The sequence below is a fragment of the Chenopodium album genome, chromosome 25 (genome assembly GCF_948465745.1).
Source record: "Chenopodium album chromosome 25, dcCheAlbu1.1, whole genome shotgun sequence".
Lineage (NCBI taxonomy): Eukaryota > Viridiplantae > Streptophyta > Magnoliopsida > Caryophyllales > Amaranthaceae > Chenopodium > Chenopodium album.
Window position 1 is genome coordinate 193,766 of NC_137858.1, and position 24,123 is coordinate 217,888.

A 24,123-nucleotide genomic window follows, 5' to 3' on the forward strand; every position below is an offset into this window, starting at 1 on the left:
TTAATCAATTATTATCCAAATAGAATCTTTTGCTCCATTATTATCCAAACTTAACAAAAATAACAACTTTAAATTTGTTAATTATCTTTTCAAAATTTAAACTTATCCCTTTTTTTTTTTTTTTTTTTGAATTTGAAAAACTGATTTTATTTAAAAATAAAATAAAATAAATTTTTTTTTTTTTTGAAAAGCCGCCAGCCACCGTGGTGTGGCCAGCCGAAGCCAGCCACGGTGGCCGTACACCGCAAGGTGTACGCTGCTGTGCAGCGGCGCAGGGCAGCAGCAACAGCACCGTGCACCTGCGGTGCGGCACTGCTGTTGCTGCTGTTCCGATCCTCGCTGCTGCCCCTCCCTCCGGACCACCAGCAGCGGCACCACCGTGGCAGCGCCACCCAGCCGCGGTGCTGCTGCTGTTCTTTCTTCCTTTTTTTTTTTGATTTTTTTTTTTATTTTAATTAATTAAAACAAAACAGATTTTGTAAATATCAATTAAACTTTATGTGGTCCTATTAATCCCAAAATTAAATCATATTCAATTTTGAAATTAGGGTTCTTGATGAAATTAATCCCCAATTTAATTTAACACTTAAATTAAATAATTTGATCATGAAAAATTCATAATTTTAACATGTAATCAAATAGATTAAATTCCTTAAAAAAATTACCATCGAAATAAATCAAAATTAAACACAAATTTCACAAATTAGGGTTTAAAAATTTCGAAATTTTCGAAATTAGGGTTTAGGGGTTCGAATTTTTCGAGTAATTTGGGGCAAAATTCGGATCAAATTTATGGCTAATATGGAGCAAATTAAACACCTTTAATGATTCTATATTGTTAAATCACATTTAAAATAACAATTGACTCATAATTAAATATTCTCCCTCCTAATTGAATTAAAATTGTGGATTATCAAAGAATTATTACTCAATATATGTAAATGCAAGAGGCTAACTGATACCACTGTGGGAGATTATAGGTACTAAATGCGGAATTTACATGAATCATATTCACATAGCACCAAACCAAGGATCTCATGCATAACACATAAAGAAGTAAGAATTATACCTTTGAAGCGTGATTCCACTAGTGATCGAGCAAGAACAAGGGAGACAAAGAACCCCACGTGTGATTCCTCTACTTAGTCCACGAGTATGGATTAAACCTCCACTAATGCTAGTTAGTTGTGACCGAATGCTTCAATCAACCTTCAACGGAGATTAGAGTCACGAGCACACCACAACACCACCCACGCACCACCACACGCACCACCACAGAAGGGGAGACGCACGGATCTAGGGAGGAGAAAGGGAGGCCGAAAGTGAGAGAGGGAATTAGGGTTTGGGATCTCTTGGTTGCTTGTCTGACAATTCACAGTGTGTAAATTGTTATGTCATGCAATCCTAGGCATGGTTTATATTTATAGATCATATCTAGAAATAAAACCATGTCCAAATCCTAATTGAACTCTACTTACAATCCAAGCCCAAACATAAGATGTGTCATATACTCATGAGGCCCAATAATGGGCCTCTAACTTGTTTAACCCAATACTCTAGTGTGTGACCTTGTAGGATCCATGCTATAAGGCTTTGGACCATTTGATAAGCCCAAAGTCCAATTGTCATATCTAGCAATAGACAATGGCAACCATATAGTATGAACTTATTATCTCCATAACTGTGATCCTATGATATATCTAGTAATTGCACTTATCGAAGACATAATTCCTTCATCTTAAACTCAATACTGTCAAGCCTTAAACTTTTAAGAAGAGCCTGTTCAGATTTGCCAGCATATTGTTTTGGTGAGGCAACAGGGTGCAGTTTCACAGTACCATAATCCATATTTTCAGCAACAGACTTAATCCTCTGGTTCAAACTCTCACAGGTCCAGTTCAAAATAAACGGCTTGCGATGTAAAGTTGTCCCAAACTCAAACTTTTGTAAAAATGCAATTACAAAAGCAACTAAACAGCCATTTACTTGTTTAGATTTTGTTTTCAACTCCTTCCCTTCCTTTTTTTTCAAAACAAAGGCTTGAAAATCTGCTATTGACGCACATAAGAAGTCCATAACATAACCAGCCCAGTTGAAAGCCTTAATGAAACGCACATCTTCTAAAGATTTGATGATATTAAAATTAGGAGACTTATCACCAATTAGAGCCAAAAATGTAGACACAGCAAACATAACAAACAGCTTTTTAAAATCAGCACCACCATCTCTATATTTCTCAAACATCATCTTATAAGTAATAATATTGACATATGTCTTCTTCTTCTTCCTACCCTGAACAACTTTTTCTTCTGTTTTCCTCTTCTTTTGCTTCTGTGCTTCAGCTTCATTTCCCTGTTCAGAATCATCCTCTATATCCAAACCCAAGAACCTCCTCCACTCTATCTTCAAATATTCATCAGGATTGATTGATTTCTTTATTTTAGAAATCTCTTTCACAGGTATATCAGTAAAAGGAATACCCAACACATCAGCAATATCAGAACTATCAATATGAATTGCATGTCCCTTTTTACCAACAATAAGATTTCTAGCATGAGGATTAAAATGAGTTACTATATAGTTGTACAACTGATGACTGATATTGTCCTGCAAATTCATTTGAAGCAATCCACCAAAACCAATGTCTATAACATCCTTCTTTTGCTCATCACTAAAATCTTCCATAATTGTACAAAGGTAAACTAGGACCAGATTTAGTACCAATTTCAAGGTCTGAAATATCATCTTCAGTAAGAGCAATGAAAAATAAAAAACTTGAATAAGACACACTTATTCCTGAAAAAAATTATGTTATCCCTGATAACAGTAATCTTATTTCTTAGCATAATTATCTTTTAAAACATTTAATTCCTGACTATTATAGATTTTAAAACATATAATTACTGTATGTAATACTGATATTACAATTCCTGAGTATAATTATCTATTTTCTGACTAATATTATCTTAAACCTGACTGAGTTATAATATATGTGAATATTATTATCCTAAAACTGACTATCCATATCTATTTTCTGACAATAACTATCTAATTCCTGACTAATATATGTTAATTCCTGAGTGTTATAAATTTTAAAACATTTAATTACTCTATCTAAATATTGATATTACAATTCCTGAGTATAATTATCTATTTTCTGACTAATATTATCTTAAACCTGACTGAGTTATAATATATGTGAATATTATTATCCTAAAACTGACTATCCATATCTATTTTCTGACAATAACTATCTAATTCCTGACTAATATATGCTAATTCCTGAATGTTATAAATTTTAAAATATTTAATTACTGTATCCAAATATTGATATTACAATTCCTGAGTATTATTATCTATTTTCTGACTAATATTATCTTAAACCTGACTGAGTTATAATGTATCTAAATATTATTATCCTTAAACTGACTATCCATATCTATTTTCTGACAAAAACTATCTAATTCCTGACTAATATAATCTAATTCCTGGGTATTATAAATCTAAAACATTTAATTACTGCACATTATATTGGTATTACAATTCCTGACTATTATTATCTGTTTCCTGACTAACATTATCTTAAACCTGACTGAGTTAATTTTATTCCTGAATAATATATCATAATACCTGATCAAAAAAATCTAATTCTTGTTTAAGATATGCTAATTCCTGAGTATGATAAATTTGAATACAGACAACAACAACTTAATTTCTGATGAAAAACATCTAAATACTGAAAAACATATACTATTATCAAAATAAAATAATACAATTAAAGATAATATAATAAAATGCTTATTTCTGATATAAATAATATAATTCCTGACTATATAATAGTCAATCCTCAAAATAATCAAAATTACAACTAATGTAATTACATCAAAAATAACATAATCCTACACAAGAATATTCAAAGTAAAAACAACAATTTACATTTCATCGAACACCTGGCGTGCATCTGAATATACAAAACAATATTTTTCCGAATTTAAAAGAATTTATTTCGAATATCACACCTCACAGATCGACTTCTTTTAGAACCTTGTTTAGGACCACGCTTCTTAGGATGCTGTGAATCATCCCTACAAAACAAGAACAAGAATAAAAAAAAAATTACTGACAATTTTTTTTAAAAAAACGAATAAGCAAAAAATAACAAAAAAATTTATTAACCTTTCTGGCATTTCAACTATCTTCGGAGGCTGTTTTGATGATCGTTTAGTTCGTTTCATATAAACTTTTAAAGGAGAATCATCAACAGGAGGAAGGCCAGCCATTAATGTAGGTGAGGAAGACGGAAATTAGGGTTTATGTAAAAAAAATAAAAATTAAGTACATGCAAGTAAAATATAAGCTAGAAAATGAAGGAGTGATGCGAAATTTTAGGGAAAATGTAGTTAAGTTGAGAGTAATGGAGTGTAACTGCAGAAAACGTGGGGAAGAAGAAGGAGGAGAAAGGCGGAACGTTGGAAGACGTTTTTTTTAAAAAAAAAAAATCAAAAAATGATTGATAATTAATAGTCGGGCTGCGCGCGGGCCGAACTATTAAAAAACGGGCCTCGCGCGGGCCTGTAAGTAGAACGGACTCACATGAGTCCGTTCTACACAATATTTTTCGAAAAAAAATGGTATTAATTATGAATAGAATTTAAGATGAAAAATATAATTATTTGGTTATTGCTTTAGTATTGATATAGATATTAGATGGTCGTCGTAGAACATTAAAGAACTTGTTTACATATTATTACTCCATATGACCAAAGCTCACAAAAAAAATTCATTTGAAGAAAAACACGATAGAAATATTATACTAAATACTATTGAAACATGCATAACAATTAAGAGTTCTAAACTAATAATGGCTGCTTAAAATATGAAGGGATGGAAAACAATTAAATATTATATAATAATAATAATAATTTTGAAATAACACTGTCAAACTTTTGAGGATTTAAAAAATAATTGTCTTAAAAGATTTTGGTGGCTTTTCTTATAATTCTACAAATTCACCACATATGCACATAAATCAAATAGTACGTATTAAAATTACTAGGTCTACCACCCTAACCAAAGGTGTAAATACACGCCAATACAACTTCTCCGCAAGAGCTAGTCCCTTCGCGCGCATCGCGCGCGTAGGATACCCTAGTAAATATAAAATTTGGAAAGAGATTACGCCAATTGTCGTACGAGCACGACAAAGAGGAGTACATTGTTTATATGGACTAGGCCTATCTGCATTGATAAGATGACTCGAACTGATATTTTGAGGTGTGGCCCAATAAGTATGAAAATTTCATGCTTTTAATTTACGGTCCAATGACCAGGTGCAATATAGGCAGGCCACCATGCTTAGGTTGAGTTTTTGTAACAAGTTTTAGCTCTATTCATCCTTTAAGTTCTTTTATATTTGCGGTGGCTGGAAAACGTTAAAAAATTGATAACTTAAATTACACGAATTACGAAAATTCCAATGCAGAAGTATTAAATGGGGCAGATAGGCTACATAGTTCTTAAGTTATGATGCAACACTAAAAAAAAAAAAAAACCATCACATATGAACAAAATCCATAGTTAGAACTTAGAAGTCCTAACTTTCGGAAGTGAATACTCTACTTAACTTGGTGATATTAGATACGAAGTAAATAGTCATTTAACAAAATCCATAGTTAGAACTTAGAAGTCCTAACTTTCGGAAGTGAATACTCTACTTAACTTGGTGATATTAGATACGAAGTAAATAGTCATTTACTTATACGTATAATTGTCCCAATTCTTTAGAGTTGATGTAATTTGCTCTGCTTTGCTAAAATCTGTGATATTATGCTTTTTTAAGTCGAGCATTGTTCTGCTGAGTATTAATAATGTGATGATCCAACTCTGCTTTGCTGAGTTTTAATAATCTGCTGACATTTATTCTACTCTGTTCAAAAGCTCAAAAGAGCAGGACCTTATAGGATCTCATTAATAGACCTATAGAAGTCCAAATGGGTATCAAGTCATCAATCAGCTTCGTTAGTTAAAGGTACTCAAAGTTCGAGATCAAATCTTGTATATATTATTGCTTTACGGCTCTCTTTACCAAAAAAAAAAAAATTTAAGTAATATATCTTTTGTCCCCTAATAAAAAAAAAAAGTAATATATCTCCTGTTTGTGTTTAACATTTGTATGTGTTAAACAAATGTAAAAATTAAATAATCAATGATATCAATCTTTTCTTTATTTACTAATCAATCTACTCTTATAAATAAAGCCCATATAAAATGGTTATAAATTTTACTTAACATTTTGTTAGTTTAGATGAACTACTACAAGAGGGGGGTGAATGGTAGTAGGTTCCAATCGCGGAACTTAAGCGGAAATAAACAATTAAAACGTAAAGGAACTTAAAGCACACAACAAGTTTTACGAGGAAACCATCTAGTGCCCAACTGGAAGTAAAACCTCGGCCCTATTGGAACTTATAAACAAATTCCACTATAATAGGCAACTCTCCTAGTACAACCTATTACACAGACCTTTGCTTCGCAAGTTCCTCCTAAGACACTTGCTAATTGATAAGAACCTATCCTATCAGACCTAAGACAAACTCATGCACCTTTTTCGACCCAAGACACACTCAGGTTCCTTTCTCGACCTAAGACACACTCAGGTTCCTTTTTCTCACTGTGCAACCAAGACACACTCGGGGTGACTAACTACCACTCGAATTTTAGAGAATTCAAACTCATACACTTGCGTGAATTTAAGAGAATTCACAATCTCACCCCAAAATACAAAACACTCAAAACCCTTTTTCCCATTACAAGATCTCATTGAATATCCCTAAATACATATCTATGAATAAAGAGATAAAACTAATATGTTGGACACTCGAAATCTGTCTGGAACTCACTAGACGTACTGTAACCAAAACCTGATAGTAACTTTGACCAGGAGAACTGACTTAGCTTCGTGGTGAAGGATAAAACCATTAAGCACGACCACTACACTTCGTCAGCCTCAACTTTGAATGAATACATGTGAGCATATTTATAGTACACTCGAATTATTCATTTCATCTTGTAAAAGATAGATTTTCTGAAAAGATAAGTTTAAAAGATATTTTCTAAAAACAAGTTTTCCGAAAATATATCTTTTTGTTAAGAATAAAATCTGTCAATAATAATAAGATAAACTTAACATAAAATCAGATTTTATTCCAATCTCATCTTTTAGTTTTAAAATACTTCTTAAACAAAATTTATCTTTTTCCAAAAGGGATTTATTAGAAGATAAATATCTTTATTCAGTAAAACCAAATCCCTAAAAGATATGCACGTATTAGGTAAATATATATATCATTAAAACCGACTTTTAACGACGTGCATACTTAAGTTCCTATTAGGTTCCTGAACTCTGACAGTCTCTGAGTTCCTGACAAGTCAGTCACTCTAATTTCATTAACTGTTTGGAGTTCACCTTGGTTCTATATAGACTTGTTCCAGACCGACTTTTATGTCCAACATACTTACATGAATCCTAGAGCAATATACTTCTATTTCTCTGTCTTCATGTTGCTTCTCTGAAACTCTTGTTCTGGAATCCTGTAGTCTTGATATATTCTGGATCTTAGGGTTTGCCCCAGCATTACACCGGAACCAGGTCGTTACAACCCGTTTTGAAGTTCCTGTTAAGAAACTTCTGGAAGTTCCATTTCTGGAACTCTTCTTCTAACTTTACTTGTATCCTCATGGATCTTCTAAAGTTCCTCTGTTTCAGTTCCTACTTCAGCCCTCAACGCTTACTGAACCTGCAAACATCACAACACTAGAAAATCCTTATTAAATGGAAGTTTGCTCAATTCTTAACATCATCATCAAAACCTCATAAGGGTCAACAAGTTGCCCCTTTTTAATGATGACAAACTGAGCAAACTTCTGAGGATAACAAAGTAACTCAGAAGGTTAGTTTTTTCATTTATAAAAACAATAAAGAAAACTAAACTAAATTAAAAGACTTCTACACATACATGACATATATATGTATAGAATACTTACCTCGTGAAGCTAACATATGTAAACACCTATTTACATAGTTACCTTCATGGTTCCTTAGCCATCATCATGCTTATCAACCGTAACACTTATCATTGTTCTTGTTCCTCTATTGCTTATCCTATATTGCTCAAGTTCCTTATATATATACTTGTCATTGCTCAGGTTCCTTGTATCCTGTTCCAAGCATAACTTGCTCTTTCTATGCACAACTTAACATATACGTTAGATAGATAATCATCATTAGTTTATAATCATCAAAACCTAATTGCTCAACACATTTAACTTACTATCCTAACCGAGAAATTGAAGTATTCATGGATTTTATGAGACTCGTTACCTAAACATAAAGTATGTATTTTGGGCTTGAGATTTGATGTTATCGAATAATAATAATAATAATAATAATAATAATAATAATAATAATAACAATAATAATAATAATAATAGATTTGTGATCTAATGGATTAATCAATTGAACATTTAGGTTTTAACTTGTAAGAAGACTAAGAACTAAGAACTAAGAAGATATAAAATCAACAAAGGGGAACAAGTCTATAATTAATGCTTGGTACTCATATTGAGGGTGTATATGACGATCAATTTAATATTTAAAAATTACCATAGTTATGCAAAATAAAGTTTTGAAATACTCTAAATTTCCAATAATACTCCATACAAAATATTCAAAATCTAAGATCAAATATCGTCCATAACATCATCAATGTAAATTTGTATTTCCATAGTATACTTAAGTAATTGGCTAGTTGGCAATCGATGAGTGATGAGTCACTTCTTTGGATAAGAATGGAAAAACAAAGTTGAGGATATCTAAACGACTAATGAAACAAGAAATGGCCAAGCATAATTGGAATTTGTACTTCATAGTTTAATTGGAATGAATTATGACCACATAAACTGTAAACAGAAAAGGTGACAGTATAAAAATGGCCAAGCATTTGCATAGAATTCATAAACACAGTGAAACAAAACATAACACAATTCATGATAGCTCAGAATTTTATGAATGACCTTTGCTTAGAATGTGGAGTAACTTTTTTGTAATAATATTGATATTAGAAAATGTTATATAAGAATTTAAAAGGGAAAATTAAAAGTGAAATATCTTTATTAATTATAATGATTTATGCGTGATTTTGTCATACATTTTTAAATTAATAAGTAAAAATATTTAATGTTAATTTATTGCCGTAAGGGCTACAAATAGCATTACTCTTGATATTATTACTAGTATAATATATATGAGCGTTAGTAAAATACTTCGCAATAAAGGGAGTATTATTTTACGTAATAAACTTAAGTCTCATTCACTTCACCTTAAAAAATTAATATTTGGTAAAAATATAATTTATTTCAATAAAAGTAATTTTAATTTAGTAAACAAAATTTTAGTTTAGTACTCGTACTAAAAAAAACGGATGTAGTATATAAATAAAGTGTGAAAATAGTGCAAGTTAAAATTTGCAAATAAAAACATTATACTCCGTAGTATACAAAAGTGATGATTAAAAGCCCAAGTTGTACTAGAAACATGACACAAATAAATAGAAGCCCATTTAAGAGCTAATTAGAAGGCTTTCCAACATAAATCCAAAACATGATAAAATATTTAAATAAAAAAAATGGAATAACATAAAATAAAGCCCAAAATAGAATAGCCCGTTTATATGTGGTGGACTACAATTGTACACGGTGTCAGATATTTGACACAAAGATATACTGGTATTTATTTTTGTTTAAGTAAATGTTAGTCCTGTTTGTTTGCGGTGCTATAAAAATAAAAGGCAAAGTAAGATACTACTCTACTCGTAGTAGTTTGTGTTATAAGGAAAAAATGATGAACCAAAATGATTGTGCTCCTATTTGGAATAATCTAGAAGATGGTGGTAATTTGGTTACGAAAGCTGAAGCTGAAGGTCTCCCTTCGCAATCTGTATCCGCCTCCCTCTCTGCTGGTCCTGATACCTCCATGTATGCACTTTTATTTACGCGAGTATATATTATTATTATTATTATTACTACTACTCCTTTATTGAGATAGGAATGTATTGTGATATGATATTATCTCAATATCCTTCCTTCTATAGTTCTATCTTTCAATTCAATTCAATACTTAACTTATTATTAACATAACAGGCTTGATTACGAAATGGCGGAGCTAACGTGGGAAAATGGCCAACTCACTATGCATGCCTTAGGCTTACCGCGCGTACAAAGCAAATCCAACCTGCCCGAACCCGCCTCGTGGCCTGATAAAACCTCCACACGCGCCAACGGCATGCTCGAGTCCGTCGTAAATCAAGCCTATCACAACCCTAAACCGTGCGACCAAGACGAAGACGACATCGTTCCGTGGTATGGCCCACTACCACAACCTCCTCTTCCAGTCACACTCGACGCGCTCGTTCCCAATACCAACGTAATGGGTTGCTCCACGCGCGTCGGTTCTTGCAGTGCGGCCGCGCGTGTTCCAATGGCTTCTGATTGGACTGTTTCTAAGAGCGCGTCGGAGAGTACTAGGAGGAAACGACATGCGGAGGACACGTGTGACCAGTTGAGAAGTATCAACGCTCTTACGTCCACGTCATTTGGACCCCCTTCGCCTGAAAACACCATCACTATTACTGTTGACGACCATGACTCGGTTAGTCATAGTAGGTCTCAGGTTATTTACTTATCTTATCTCCTCTTTTTAATGTCACAATAATTTTTTCTATTATGTTAAATCAAATAAAACAATATAGTAGCATATCTTTGTTTAGGAGAACCATACAAATTCCGCCTTCTTTACATCCGAGTATCATCAATAACATGAGTTAAAGTGTTGCCCGCCCTTAATTTAAGTAAAAGTGGATGGGTATTTTTTACTTTTAATTTTATATTAATCATCACATACTCGTAAAATATTATTGATACTTGTAATGTTTATTCATGAAGTATAATTTGAAACAAAAAATAAAAATAAAATTATGCCATTAATACTCTAGAGTTGTACGTGTATCAAAATTATATTACTAGCTTACAAGTCACAAATAAAGATAATAATTGCATATTGGCAATATGAGGTTATCATTACATGATAGCGATGTAACTATGTAATTATTTATACATGATGGTGTCACCATTTTTTGTTTGTATATATGTCCCCTAAAATACCCTTTTCAATTAGAAATATTAGGAATTTAGGATACTATAATAGGGGAAAAATGTGAATTTTTTCATGTAATTATTGATAACAACAATATTGAAATTTTTAGCATGGAGGTAGATAATTATTTGTTGATAGCCAATAAATTAAGAAAGATTTGAGAACATTTGGTATTTTAACAGTTGTTGCATAAGGAACGGAATAAAATCAATGCCAAATTTTAAGAAAGCAAAATTCAACTGTGAATGTTGTCAAGAAAAAGGTATTATTTTTGAGGAAAAGGTATTATATACCAATCTTTTTGTTAAAGTTATATGATGATTTTATACCAATTGGTTGTTGGTGTAGTGGTGAATGGGATTACACTTGGTAGGGAAGACCCGTGTTCATCCCCCGCAACAACAATTGGGAGGGGACTGAAACCTAACCACTTAAAACTGTTCCCCGGATCCGGATTAGCCTAAAGGGTGAACCGGGTGGAACACCAAAAAAAAAAAAAAAAATGGTGATTTTATTAATACCCCTCATCTTCATTTTTTACAAGTATCGAGTTGATGTTAATGATATCCCCTACACTTAGAAAGTAGATATTGATAGTTAATTTCATCAAAGTATTCTTGCAAAACTTTATTCTTGTGTCCTATTTCAATTTGATCCCTTATCATCTTGGTACTCAATCCATGTTAGGGGTAAGCTTTCAAGCCAAAATCAATCGCGAATCTTTTGAAAAAAGAAGTGGTATTCAGTTATTCACACAATCATTTCAAGAGTTGCTATTAGGTCACAATTCCAATTTCATTGTCTCTATCTAATCTTTGGAAAAAAGGAAATGGTATTCTCATAATCTACTTCATGTGTTGCTGTTAGGTCACAATTCCAATCCATTGTCTCCTATTTGTTCATTGTATTGAGTCTATGCAGGGGGTATTCACTAGGAAATAGAAAGCAAGATTCTATCTATAGCTAATTAATATGAAAGAAAATGTGTTCTCTTTTGTGTCAAATATTAATTTCATGCGAATGTATTAGGTCATGGTCTTAATCCACAATTACCTTCTAGTTGCTCACGAGCGTTTTAAAAGCATTGTATTCCTAGAACTATAGAAGAATCCAACAACCAAAGAAAATTTTTTCACAATCTTAATCTTATTTGTGTTATGTCTTATATTAGATCACAAATTCAAACTCTTGATTACTATTTGTTGATTTACTGATTACATCGAGCTTATGTTAATAGAAACTCACTAATAATCTTGAGAATAAACATGATTGTACAAATACGTTTTTTGTGTTGCATATTAGGACACAATTCCAAAATCCTTATCGCTTATGTCAATTGTTTTTCATCCACAAAAAATAAAAATAAAAAAGCAATGGAACTCTCACATCATATCTAGTAGACGGTGATATACAAAAGGGCTCATGGTAATAATTTATACGCGATATGTAATTTCAAACACACAAAAAAAACCCAAATATAAATGTTTATCTTCTTTCATAAAAGTAAATATATATTTAAATATTTATACCACCTACTAAAGAAGCCGTTAATTATATTTTAGTTACTTATTAGGGTGTGTTCATTCACCTGATTTTCACTTATCTGAACTTATCTTAAGTAGTTAACTAATCTGAACTTACCTGAACTTATTAAAACTTATTTTAGATGTAATTTGTACTTGGTTAACCCTTATTAAAACTTATTAGACCTGATCTGAACTTAACTGAACTTATCTGAACTTATTACACTTGAAATAAGTGAAAATAAGGTGAACAGAACAGACCCTTAAGTTTATTCCATCCCACCGGCTGTGGTTAAAATTACCACCTATCAACAAGCTGTTAACTTTAGTTACGTACCTTTATTGAATCCTAAAATCACAAATTTTTTTTTTTTTTGTTGTTGATTTTAATTAATTAGTTTCATTAATTTTTTAATTTTAGAGGGAAAGAGGTGAAGAAGAGGAAAATCAAAAACAAGGTACAGCAAAATCAGGTGTATCAACAAAAAGAAGCAGGGCTGCTGCTGTTCATAATCAATCTGAAAGAGTATGTCCTCTATTTGTCTGCTCTTTGTTTCTTCACAAATATAACCTCTTTTATCTTTTGTTAGCATTTTTAGTTGACATGTCAGCATCAATATTATGTCAATGCTATTTTAGTTTTATTTTAAAGGAACATCACTATCAACCTTTATAAGGTAATGATTGGAGGATTATTCCTATAATTAGTTGCTTGCTAATTACAGTTGAATTAGGTTTGCTAGATTTAAATAAAGATTAATTAAAGGTGACCTAAAAGTGGTTCTTTGTAATCATATCATATTCTAACATTCTGGCCTTGCACTAATTGGTGATTTACTTTTGTATTGATTTATTTATTTATCATTTGTTGGATTTGCTTGACATTATCATCATGTCATCATATTTTGCAATCTCATTATTTCAGTAATAATTAATCACATTATAAACATATTCTCAGAAAAGAAGAGACAAGATCAATCAAAGGATGAAGACATTGCAAAAGCTGGTTCCTAATTCAAATAAGGTATGTTTGTACCCCCTCCATTTCCTACTCTCTTACCGTAATTAAATTCTTTAGAAAACAATGAAAATGAAAATGTGAGTGAGTATAAGAAAAAAGCGGATAAATTAAAAGAGATAAAGTAGAAAGACATACAAGTTTGAGAAAATAAAAAGGATAAAGTGAGAAAATAAAGATTGAAGATATGTACGTAGTAGATGGTTTGTTTAACATGTTGGTAAAAATAAAATTAAGCAGAAAATATCTCAAAGCACAAAGTTGGTAGAGTAAAAAAAATCGTAGGGAGTATTTATGAATTGAAAAGCGTCGAGAATGATGCTCTCATGACGGCAAGTGAAGAAGGTAAAAGGGAAGGTGTTCTCTCTCACTCACTCTCACAATGGCAAGTGCATAACAAGTTATCCACTCGCTAATGGAACCACCATCCTTGGTACTACTGAGATAGGAATGTGTATGTTAATACTTTCTATGTATTTTAATAGTTGCAACACACTTTTTATTACGCTTTTTGAGGATATAATTTTAGGAAAACGAATTATTAAGCTATGAAATTTTTACCGTAACAACCTATCCCTTTCTTCTTTAACGGTGGTAAAAATTTATGATTTAATTTATACGTTTACCTAGTGTAATATCTCCTTTAAAATGCGTGCCAATCAAAGAGGTGTGTTGCAAGTAAATAAAAACGAAGGAAATATGATATTATGAGAATAATATTATATGAGATATTATTGTGAAAAGATATATATGTGAGATATTATAAATAGATTTAGGAAGTTAAGATAATCAAGAACATTAGGGTTAGATATTCCTATTGTCTATATATATTATAATATGGTCGAATATTATAAATGGGAAAATACAATGAGAAGATATAGAGTTTTCCCCAATATTTACCAGGTACTTTCGATCAAGTGCATAACAAGTGTGTTCTCAGTTGACACTTTACTGTTTTCTAGAAGGGCAAATGTCATCCACTATAATAAAAGCACTATCCTTAGTATGTACTTACTTTCAACTTTTCAAGTGCACATAATATTTTACCATTTTATTATTAGGATAAAGTAGTTTAGTAAATAAAATAACAAAATCTAAATAGAAGTCAATGATAATAAAGTCTTTAAATTCACGACGTTGATAGGCCAAGTGGGTTTAACTAGTAATGAGCATCGCAGCCACTAAGACCTGGCAAATTGATGGAAAATGTCTCCTTTGAATCTTCATTTATATTTTATACAGAGAATTGAAATGACACCTTTACATTATCTTCTCAATATGGTTCTTGATGCGTCTAGCTAGTAAGTAGCCATTGTGAATAGGAGAATAAGCATTTAAATCTTTTCTAGTGTTGTCAACCACATTGTGTTAGGTAAGTCCTCGATTTATGGTCCAAGATCACTACGTTTTAAATGGTATATATTATTAACAACTTCGACAAAATCGAATAAAATAAAAGTATCTATCATATGTAGTTTGCCACTTTGCCACACTATTATTAGATGGTATGGTGTGACTCGTGTTCAGTTGTTTACACATGCATACTTTGTATTAATGGGCTTACAACCAGCATGTCATGATGTAGAATTAAACACTGAAAGGCTTATGTGTAAATTTTGTGAAAGTCCATAATCTTATAGACTCCATACTTCATATTAACTTTGACAAGAAAATATAATTCAGTGCTAACACAAATAATGTGACGTTGATACTATATCGATCATAATTTCATATAGTTCATATATGGAAATAAGTAAGTTAACACCGAGTAAGATAAAAAAAAAAATAACCGAATTTATTAAAGCTAAAGGGATAAAGAAAAAGGCAATTAAAATGGGAATCCATGTAAAATGCAACATCTTTTAATTTTGAGCATAAATAAAGAACCTAAAAGTCTAAAATGGGAGGGGCCATGAAAGACAAGTTGAGTAATCTAGTGGTTTTGGATTTTTTGGTGCATCCATTCATCTTCTCCACATATTTTAGCAATTTTGCTACATTTCTGATATCTCATACTCATAAGTACTACTTAAAGATATTAGCCACATATAATACTACTTCAAGATACACTATTGTTAAAAAAATAAATTGAAACAAAAACACAAATTGGAAATATTTTGACCAGTCTTTTCGATTTAATAATCATAGCAGTACAATATGTCTATACATATTATTTTTTTTGTTAAAAAAAAATGTTGGATGGGCCTACATGTTTCTTCATATCTATTGCCTATTGGGATTTGTTTTTTGGCTTTTAAATTTGGTGGTTATCAATTTCGGAAAAAATGCTCCCTTTTCAATTCTATAAATAGAGAACGTTGTTAATTGAGGTCCACCATCTTGACTATTTGACGCAAGTTGGGGGAAGAATGATTCTAACAAGAATAACTACTTACCATAACATGGAGTATATGATAAAATAAAAGATAAAAAAAGTTGATATCCTTTTTTGGATGTATGATTTGAATGAGATAAAGTAATTATTGCATAGTAAGATTAAAGTATATATGTTACGGATCGAAGTAAAAATGATATTATTGTAAATATATGTGAAATTTCTCTTAACTAGTCACCTTACCATGTGTAGTTGTGTACTGTGCAATAATTAAAATTAAAATTTCAGAGTAGTAGTACACTATAAAATTAAAATTTTAAACCTCTTATCGATCTTTGATAAGTGTCCCAATCTAGTTTGAAATTATGAAATTAGTAGTCCATTGTGTCATAACAACAATAGGATGATTGTCCCAGGCTTGCTTTAATTTTATGACTAAGGTATACCAACTTTCCCTCTTAGCTACTAGTTGTATGTAATTTGCACTTCATTAATTATACATACATCACTTAATTATGGAATTAAGGCATGTTTATATCCTTTGATTATCTATTTTATTGGCAGACAGACAAGGCTTCAATGCTTGATGAAGTAATAGAGTACCTAAAGAATTTACAAGCTCAAATTCAAATGCTAAGTCGAATGAGCTTGCCGCCCATGATGATGCCACTCGCGATTCAACATCAACTACAAATGTCAATGATGGCTCCGATGGGAATGGGAATGGGGATGGGAATGGGAATGGGAATGGGAATGGATCACATGAACATGAATATGATGAACCCCATGGCGCGGCCACCCGGAGTCCCTCCCTCTTTCATGAATATGGCTGCTGCTTATAACATGCCATTAGCGCCAACATGTGATGCTAACCCTGCCGGTGGTAGAGAATGCCTGTTGCCTCAAGGTGCCATGGTCCCGGCGGATCCCTTATCAGCGTATCTTGCATGCCAATCGCATGTAAGCACGTCAATTTACATTATTAGTATAAGGAAAATTTGTCAGAAAAAACCTTTTAAAAGGCTCATTTTGCAAGAAAAAACCTTTTAAAGCATTCTTTGTTTAAAAAAACCTCGACGATCACTTTTTTTGTTGAATGAAACCTGAGTCTTCTTTTCCGGCTTTGACCATGACTTTCAGGCGTTGACTCCCCTATTTTCCTACTTGCAGCCTACAGCATCTAATTTTTCCCTCCTTTTTTTTGTCTCCCTTATTTCCCTCCTATATATATTCTAGGATAGCCCTCCCCAAATCACTTCATTTCGAATGAGGGCAAATTTTCCCCCAAAATCAGATCAATCAAAAGGTAAAATAGGGTTCTTCAGCAATTTCTTTCACAACTATGGTGTTCAAATCTCCAATTGGGTTCTTCTCTTATCTCTAATACCTCTGTTTTCTTTTGTATAATTTTGTAGGTAAAATGGTGAATTGCGGTTGTGGCTTTCCCTGTGCGAAGAGGACCTCTTGGACACATGAAAATCCGGGAAGAAGGTTCGAGGCTTGCAAAAAGTACAACCACGACACCGGAGAAAGAGGTTGCAACACTTTCAAATGGCTGGATGAGGAGCAAACAGAGTGGCAGCGTGATGTGATTAATGTGCTGCTTGCTGAGAGGCATAGGAGGGCAACCGAGTTGACTATTATGAAGGCTAGAAATGCTTGCCTTGAAGATCATAACAATCTTCAAAGGGGGATGCAAAGAAGCTCTGCACCAGAGATGCAGCAAGGGGGGTTTAAGCTACCTGTCATTTGTGTTGTTGTCTCTGTGTTTGTTAGTGTGGTGATGAAAATGTTTATGTAGTTAGAATGCTAGGGCTGGTGGTTTGGTAAGTATGTAGGGGCTAAGGTAGGTAAGTTGTTGTTTTTAGCTAAGTAGACTTGGCTATTTTGGTGGGGGGTTTAAGTTAATTGAAAAGCTAAGCATTTTGTGTATTTTGTACCCCTTATTATCGAATAAAAAAAACAAGCTTTTGGTATCAAACAATTTTTGGTTCATGTTCCTTAATTAGTCCTTTATACTATTTGATTAGTGGTATAACTAACCCAAAACAAAGCAAGCAAAAACAACTTATTTATAGCTACAATAATTTTGAAATCATTCATAACATTACACAAAATGATGTGATCATAAACAGATCTCCACATCATGAGTTTGTTCACAAAAAATTTGTTCCAAGTACCAATGTTGTTAAGCTTGGTAAAGGCAAAAGTTGCAACATTGTTCACATAAACACTATTATGACCAAGTACACAAATTTTTTAACAAAACAATAAACATGTTAAGCTTCATAGCAATATTCAGGTACCATTCTGGGTTCCATGTGGTGCAGACAGTGAGATGGTCTGCTGTGAAGGCTGAGATGAGGTAGCTTCTGCTGCTTGCCCTGTTACTGGTTGCCCTGTTGCTGCACCTTTCTTTGGTCTTCCTGGAGGCCTCTTTGGCTTTTCAATAGGTGGGGTTGGGCACTTATTCTTGTAATGCCCCAACCCACCACAGTTAGAACATTTATTTTGCACTTTTGCCCTTTTCACAGTCTTCATTTTTTTCTCTTCTCCAGCTTCTTTCTTCCTCTTTTTACTTGAAGGCCTTCCAGGTAGGTTTCTGTGAGGAGGAGGTAATGGTTTTGGATAAGGGGTGACTTCCCATTGTTGATGACCTGGCATTGCTTTAAAGGTTGGAGCATATGTCTTGGTGTATGTCTCCACATGATAAGCTGGGTGAATGAACTGCTCTATGTCCAGCCTTCTCAATTGAATACAGGCAAGTGCATGCCAGCAGGGAATACCCATAAGTGTCCATCTGTTGCAGCTGCAAGATTTGGTTTCTAGGTTTACAACATAAGTGTCTTCTGAGTCATCACATTCAAATTCCATCAAGTCAGCTTGAGTAACCCTCATGTTGGACACTTGTTGCAAACCTCTATGCACAAACTTCAAAACAGTTGGCATAATCAAACCAGTGAAATGCTTGAGCCCTTCCTTTTTTGCAAAAAACCTTCCCATAACATATCTTCTTACCCACTCCATCAGTTGCAGAATAGGCTTAGTTCTAGCTTCTCTGAGAACATTGTTGAAGCTCTCACAACAGTTGTTCAAGAGCATCCCTGACTTGGAATGAGAGCTGAACTTGTGCCTTGACCAATGAGCAGGTGGAATGGCATTTAAGTAGTTGTATGCATCTGCACTGAGCTTCTTGATCTGTTCCATATGCTGCTTGAAATGATGCTATGGACAACAACAGCAACATAACAAGTGTTAGGGTCTTAGAATAATATGTATATGTAACCAAAGAATACTACACTATGCCATGTACCTCTGTAGTTGATCTTGCAGCTTTCCAAAAATGCTCCTTGTATACAGTCCCAGGGAATTTATTCTTGAAATTGCTCCAAATGTGCCTACAACAGTACCTAGTATCTGCATTAGGCATCACTGTAGCAAATGCATCCAATAGTCCCTGTTTCCAAATATTCCAGCAAGCAATTCGCAAACTAAATTTGATATTGATATGAAAAATGGACTAAACATTTAGCAATATAATTACCTTTTGCCTGTCACTCATGTAAGTGAGTTCATCAGCTTCATGAACCCAAGTGACAGAATCTGCAACTGATGCAATGTCCTTCCTTAGTAGCTCCAAAAACCAGGTCCAAGTCTCTCCATTTTCCACCTCTACAACTGCCCAGGCTACAGGGAAGATGTTGTTGTTGCCATCTTTCCCTACTGCTGTCAAAAGGATGCCTGGATATGCCCCCTTCAAGTGAGCACCATCCACTCCCAAGATGGGTCTGCATCCTGCCATGAATCCCTGCTTGCAGGTTTGCAAGCACACATATAATCTCTGGAATACAGGTTGGGGGTTTTGCACTCCATCTACCTTCACAATTGCTGTACTACCTGGGTTATACTTCAATATGGCAGCTGCATAGTCCCAAACCTTCTCATATTCTAAATCTGCATCTCCAAAAATCATCTTGAAAGCCCTCTGCCTAGCATACCATGCTAAGTAGTAGCCTATTTCTACTTTACACTCTCTTCTTGCCCTTTTAATGAATGCACCTAACTTCCAAGTGGGGTCATCCCTCCAGTCTTCAAGGTACCTCTCAGCTAGGTACTGTGAAGTTATCTTTGAGTTCTTAACTTGGTGCCCACATATATGCTTAAGCCTTAAACTCTTAATTTGCCAAGTTGCCTCACCTTTTAACTTTCTGCAATGTATCTTAAACCTACACTTTCTTTTTGCCTTGCATGTGCATTCCAAAATTCTAGCTCTCTTCCAAGGACACCCACATCTATGAGCACAATATGCACTCACTCTTTGGTTGTTGTTATGTAGAAAATAAAAGTCATAACCATGGTCAATTGCATGATATTGTAAAGCCCTCCTAAAGCACTTGTTAGTTGGGAATTTCAAGCCTTTAGTCAACACCACTTTGCCCTTGAAATCAACCTCTGGGTTGAACTCAGGATACACTGGCCCCTCATCATCAGAACCTACCTCACTAAGTACTTCACCATCTGAGTCCACAATGTCCTCATCATCTCCAATCTGCAAACCATCCTCAACATCATATCCACCATCATCTAAAACTGCAGTTGACAGACCCCCTAAACTCCTAGTCACCCTCTCTTGTATGTCATGATCCACAAACTCATCAAACAAATCATCATCATCTTTGTCCTCATAATCATTCTCACTTAAATCAGCATCATCTTCCACTAAATCCTCACCCCCTGCTAACTCCTCACCCCCAGCTAACTCCTCATCATCATCTGTATCAGTCAGGTTTGTAAATTCAAAATCATTGAGCATCAATTGTTCAATGCCTATTTCTGGGTTTGTTTCTGGCAATGTAGACAGTGTAGGAAGAACCCCTAAATCTGGAAGAACAGGGAAGCTATTGGCAGAATTGGAAGGGGTACTTATGTCAATAATTTGGGTGGGTGGTTTTTTGGTTGCAGAAATTATTGGAAGCTTTGTTTTTTTGAGAGGGAGAACATTTTCAGAAACTGTTTGGTGAAATGCACTTTGACTACCAGGCAACTCAGATCTAGGGTTTTTAGTTTGAGAGTCATGCTCTTTTTGTGTTTGTGGACCCCCCTCTACATTATTTAATGACACACTACCCCCATTGCTTGCCATCTCACTGCCTTTCTCACTAATGCTCTCACTATCTGTATAAAAACCAACACCTGGCCCATATATTAACCTCCTATTAACATCATCCACCTTCTCTGCATGCACAACATACAAGTGGTAAAAGCCATCCTTCTCAGGTGCATCAAGAAACTCTGCTATGTCTTTATCTCCCTCTATTTTAGCCCTCCCAGTGTGTAAAGAGCATCCCTTTTTTCTATACCAAATTTCCCCAATCTCATCAAAGCCTAAATCAGACTTAATCCAGTATGCAAACTCAAAATAGCAAACCTCCTCCACATTCACACGTAATGCCATCCCCCACTTTGTTGGGTCTACATTTGGTTTTCTCTCATAAGTTGTAGTGTTTTTCTTAGTCACAAAATGACCACCATAGTACATCCTAATGTTAATAGGTTCCATGAATATAAATCGAGGTTCAAACACATTTACTCTACCATTAAACCTGATAAACACACCAACAACAACAAAATTCCAGAAATTCAATTATCTAGGGCAACAAAGTCACAATTCAAATCAATTTATAAGCAAAAACAAGTTTGCATGTATCAATTAAGCCATCACAGATCAAAATCAATGAGCAACCAACAACAATTAGGTTAATTATGTTTGATTTACGCTGATTTTTGGTGATATTATCTACCAATTGACACGCAAATTGCGCAAATGAAGAACATACCTGGCTTTGTACTTCACTACGTAATTGGGAAAGTTTGATTTGCGTCCAAGCGTCGTCTTCCTTCGACCTTTACCCATTGAATACAGTAAAAAAAAAGTGAGCAACTTTGCTTGTCTTGAACAAAGTAAAACCCCAATTTTTTTGGGCTATTTTCGAACATACAATAGATTACTTAACACTTACCGTATTTTATTGATCATGTATTAATTGCGAGCAGAGAGAGAGAGGGAGAAACCCATTTTGATGGGATAGTTTTGCAGAGCATTCATGGAGTAGAGGAGAGAGAGATGAGAGAGGGAATACAGAGCAACTTAGTTGGAGGGAAAATTAGGGGAACAATTAGAAGGGGAGTGCAAATAACAAAATAAAGGGCAGCAAGTAGGAAAATAGGGGAGTCAACGCCTGAAAGTCATGGTCAAAGCCGGAAAAGAAGACTCAGGTTTCATTCAACAAAAAAAGTGATCGTCGAGGTTTTTTTAAACAAAGAATGCTTTAAAAGGTTTTTTCTTGCAAAATGAGCCTTTTAAAAGGTTTTTTCTGACAAATTTTCCTTAGTATAAATTTTTTTTAATTGTTAGGTACAAGCTAAGTATGTGTACATATATATATATATATATATATATATATATATATATATATATATATATATATATATATATATATATATATAGTAGTACCGTACGTTACTAATGTAACAATTTTCAATTTGCAGCCGATGACAATGGACGCATACAGTAAGATGGCTGCCATCTATCAGCAACTACAGCAACAAACACAACAACAACAACAAAAAATAAACCATCATCAACAACAACAACAACATGCACCAAGATAGTTCCAATATAGGCTTAACCGCTTAAGTACGTTCTAGCCAGGGTTACGTATGTAGATTATGTTTTATACTACCAACGTGTCTGCGTATATAAAGCTCATGAGTTATTATAAAGCTCATGAGTTATACTACCAACGTGTCTGCGTATATATTTGAAGCTTGAAAGTTATTAAACACGGAGCACTACATATAATAATATACTTATACTATTGTTTTATTTGAAGGTTGATCTGAAATAAGTTTTGGCCTTTATTCACATGCCCCCCCCTTTTTTTTTTTTTTTGTCAATTAATAAAAGTAGTATGATTTTGACTTGTGGGCTACTTTGTATGAAGTATTTATTTACAAAATTTGACCTTTTTTTTTATTTCACAACAATAATGTCTATTTATAAAATTTCAATTTTTATCAATGGTATAAGTTGTGTGCATTGGAGCTGAGTTATTGAAAAGTAACTGGTTAGCGTAAATTGTAGAATATTAATGACTTAAAAAGACAAAGTATACACTATGATAACGACTCATCCGACCTCTATGAAAGTCTAACACTCTTATATTTTTAATTTTCAATAACTACACTACTTTCATTGATTTATCTTACTCTCTATAATTACTTTATTCCATTTACTGTAACAAAAATCTTACGTAGTACTTGTATATAGGGGTGAGCATAACAGGGTACCCTGTAAAAATTTCAGGAACCGGAACCGGAACCTGTTGCAACAGGTTCCTCAAAATGGGAACCGGAACCGGAACCTGTTGAACAGGTTCCTAGAAATTAGGAACCGGAACCGGAACCTACAGGTTCCGGTTCCGATTCAGGGTACCCTGTATTATAAGATACTCACTAACTTTTTGTAGATTTTTTAATTAAAAACCGGTTAGTCACTAATTTATAATGTTTACAGCTCGCAAATAAGACAAACTAATAGTAGTTATCTTACAAATTTAATATATATATTTTTATAATTTCAATTTTGATATATATTATTTAAAAATTGAGTACAAATTAGTGTATAATTAAAAATTAAGTGATATTTTTATCAGGTACAGGGTACCCTACAGGTTCCGGTTCCAAAAAATTGAGAACCTGATCCGGAACCTGTTACAACAGGTTCTCCAATTTGCTATCCGGAACCGGAACCTCTTGTACAGGTTCCGGTTCCGAAACCTGCGGTTCCTAACAGGTTCCGGTTCCGATTCAGGGTACCCTGATTTTTTGCTCACCCCTACTTGTATATATTTATAAATAAGGAATATTATTTAGATATTAGAGCTATATAAGTTGTAGAGCAAGTAGCAATGGAGAAAAAACCTACTAACATGATAACATGTAATGGTTGGTAAAGGTAGAAGATAGAAATGATTAG

General features: G+C 33.5%; 1 protein-coding gene across 4 annotated transcripts; it reads left to right on the forward strand.

The window, feature by feature from the left end:
* The first annotated feature begins 9,813 nt into the window (after positions 1-9,813).
* On the forward strand, positions 9,814-22,881 carry LOC145613349 (transcription factor UNE10-like). 4 transcript variants are annotated; one of them, XR_014106925.1, is made up of 7 exons: positions 9,815-10,032; positions 10,198-10,726; positions 13,154-13,258; positions 13,691-13,756; positions 16,650-17,045; positions 17,256-17,391; positions 17,501-17,579. XR_014106925.1 is itself a non-coding variant. In XM_081668438.1 (7 exons), exons 1-7 carry the CDS (start codon positions 9,896-9,898, stop codon positions 17,884-17,886), a joined length of 1,689 nt encoding a protein of 562 aa, XP_081524564.1. In that variant the 5' UTR covers positions 9,815-9,895; the 3' UTR covers positions 17,887-18,063. The 4 variants fall into 4 exon arrangements, 3 of the variants coding, with proteins under 3 accessions (XP_081524565.1, XP_081524564.1, XP_081524566.1); XM_081668438.1 differs by having other exon boundaries at positions 17,322-17,391; positions 17,501-18,063; XM_081668439.1 differs by lacking the exons at positions 17,256-17,391; positions 17,501-17,579 and adding an exon at positions 22,635-22,881 and having other exon boundaries at positions 9,814-10,032.
* The last annotated feature ends 1,242 nt before the right edge of the window (positions 22,882-24,123 follow it).

What these genes read in the sequence shown, in the direction of transcription:
- LOC145613349 (XM_081668438.1), top strand. Translation starts at nt 9,896, where the DNA reads ATGATGAACCAAAATGATTGTGCTCCTATTTGGAATAATCTAGAAGAT. An exon ending in GCTGGTCCTGATACCTCCAT is followed by an intron (nt 10,033 to 10,197) that starts GTATGCACTTTT and finishes TTAACATAACAG; the next exon opens with GCTTGATTACGAAATGGCGG. An exon ending in TGGTTCCTAATTCAAATAAG is followed by an intron (nt 13,757 to 16,649) that starts GTATGTTTGTAC and finishes TTTTATTGGCAG; the next exon opens with ACAGACAAGGCTTCAATGCT.